Source organism: Nicotiana attenuata, unplaced genomic scaffold (genome assembly GCF_001879085.1).
Source record: "Nicotiana attenuata strain UT unplaced genomic scaffold, NIATTr2, whole genome shotgun sequence".
Lineage (NCBI taxonomy): Eukaryota > Viridiplantae > Streptophyta > Magnoliopsida > Solanales > Solanaceae > Nicotiana > Nicotiana attenuata.
The window spans coordinates 32285-34306 of record NW_017674535.1 but is presented as its reverse complement, the minus strand read 5'-3'; the positions used below and the strand labels follow the sequence as shown (position 1 = coordinate 34306).

At 33.7% G+C, this 2022-nt stretch overlaps 1 protein-coding gene across 1 annotated transcript in view; it reads right to left on the bottom strand.

The window, feature by feature from the left end:
- LOC109218843 (pectinesterase 31) overlaps positions 1-863 on the bottom strand; it is a 5563-nt gene extending 4700 nt beyond the window's left edge. The window contains exon 1 of the mRNA XM_019383241.1: positions 523-863. Coding sequence (XP_019238786.1) covers positions 523-768 — 246 coding nt within the window. The 5' untranslated portion in view covers positions 769-863. The remainder of the gene's footprint in view (positions 1-522) is intronic.
- Positions 864-2022: the final 1159 nt, after the last annotated feature.

Below are 2022 nucleotides of genomic sequence, written 5' to 3'. Positions count from 1 at the left end.
AAAACCTTTTTTAACGACAATGAAACTTAAACCCACATACTAGTCTCTAAAATTTATAACAGAAAAAAGAGTTTAATAGTGACATGTAATCTCTAAGTTAAGCATTGATAATAACTCTAAAAAATACTGATTAACATATTATAACAGGTTACAATACACTAGGACTCGTTTGGACGTAGATTCCTAATATTTTTTGGGAAAAGCTGATTTGGGTGAAGTTTGATTTGAAATTGACAATGTGTTTGGACAAGAACTGTGAGGCAAGTTAAAAAGTCCCAAATGGTCATGATTTGGCCCAAAAAGAGGTCTTAAGCTATATTTGAGATTTGAAGTTTTGGTTTCCAAAATCTCCCAAAATTAATTTTACAACCAAACACATATTTGAATTTTTTTCCAAAACTTATGGCCAAACGTCTACTAAAACTCTAGAAATCTTTATTATGTCAGTTTATATAACTTAAATCCAAAAAAAATGCAAAAAAAAAAAAAAAAAAAAAAAAAAAAAAAAAATTGAAGATGTACCTGATGATGATCAATTTTAGTGGCAGTATTATCCCAAGTGAGGACAGTGTCTTCAGGATTGAACCCAGCAAGCGTGATGAAATTCTTCGTTTTGGGAACGTAAATTGGCTGCTTATAAATACCAGGAGCTACGCGAATCACAGTGCGACACTTGTTGCTTAACGGAACGGCGTCTATTGCATCTTGTACTGTGCAGTAATCGCCGGTACCGTCCTGAGATACTGTAACGGAGACCCTCGATGACATGACTTGACGGTGGAAGAGGGCGGTGGTGGTGATTTGGATCAGGTTGCGGAGGAAGAAAGCAGAGAGGGAAATACATAGGGAGAACAAAATGATAAACCTTTGCCGATTTTCAAGAAAACATAAGTCGCAGTTGACAATTGCGTTTATAAGTTGCTTTTGTGGTTGCTATTAATATGTTTTGCAACTTATAGTCACATTTTCTAATTGCGATTATAGATAATGCGATATAGAAGACACATTTCAATTGCGATTATATATAGTTGCGATTTATAAGTAGCATATGGCAATTTCGCTTTAGGAGTCGCGTTCAGGACAATGATTGCAATTTATAAGTCGCATTCAGTAACTACTGTTTATAAGTCGAATTCGATTGCAATGCATTTGCCGATTCGATTTATTAGTCTTCTTTATTGCAATTAATATGTCAGAGTTGACGCGATTTATAAGTTGCATCTGGCGATTGAGATTGTAAGTCGCAAATGCTGATTGCATTTTAAAAGTCTCTTTACGTCACATTTGACAATTGCGATTATAAAGATATTACTCAATTCGTAAAGTCGTACTTATCAACTGGATTTATAAATCGTATTTTGTCAATTGCGATCTAAAAGTATTGTTTGTCAATTGTAATTTATAAGATGCACCTATCAATTCGCTTATAAGTCTAAGTTACATTTATCTCTTACGATTTATAAATCATTTATCTATTGCAATTATAAATGCTATTCGTATTAAAGTTGCATCCGATAATTGCGAATTATTAGTCGTATTGTCGGTTGCGATTCTCACATCGCATTTGTTTTGCGATTCATAATTCGAATGGAACAACGATTTATATCTCGCCTTTGTCATTAAATTGCATTTCTCAATTGCGATTTATATTGCATTTCTCAAGAGCAATTTATAAGTCGCTCCTCAATTGCTATGATAAGGTATGCGGGGTAGGGATAATGTTGCGTACACATTATCCTCTCTACTCCTTCGGGGTATGGGTAAGGTCTGCGTACACACTACTCTCCCCAAACCCCACTAGTGAGATTTTACTAGATGATTGTTGTTGTTGTCGTCGTCCTCAATTGCTATGATAAATTCTATTTCTCAATTGCAAATTGTATTAAAATACAATTTACAACATGTGAATCATATTTTATATTGGCGTTCTGCATATCTTTATAATTCTCGTAAACATTATACACTAGTGGAAATTTTCAACCAAAATTAAACAATTTGAAAAAGTCGAAGATCTAAACCTTA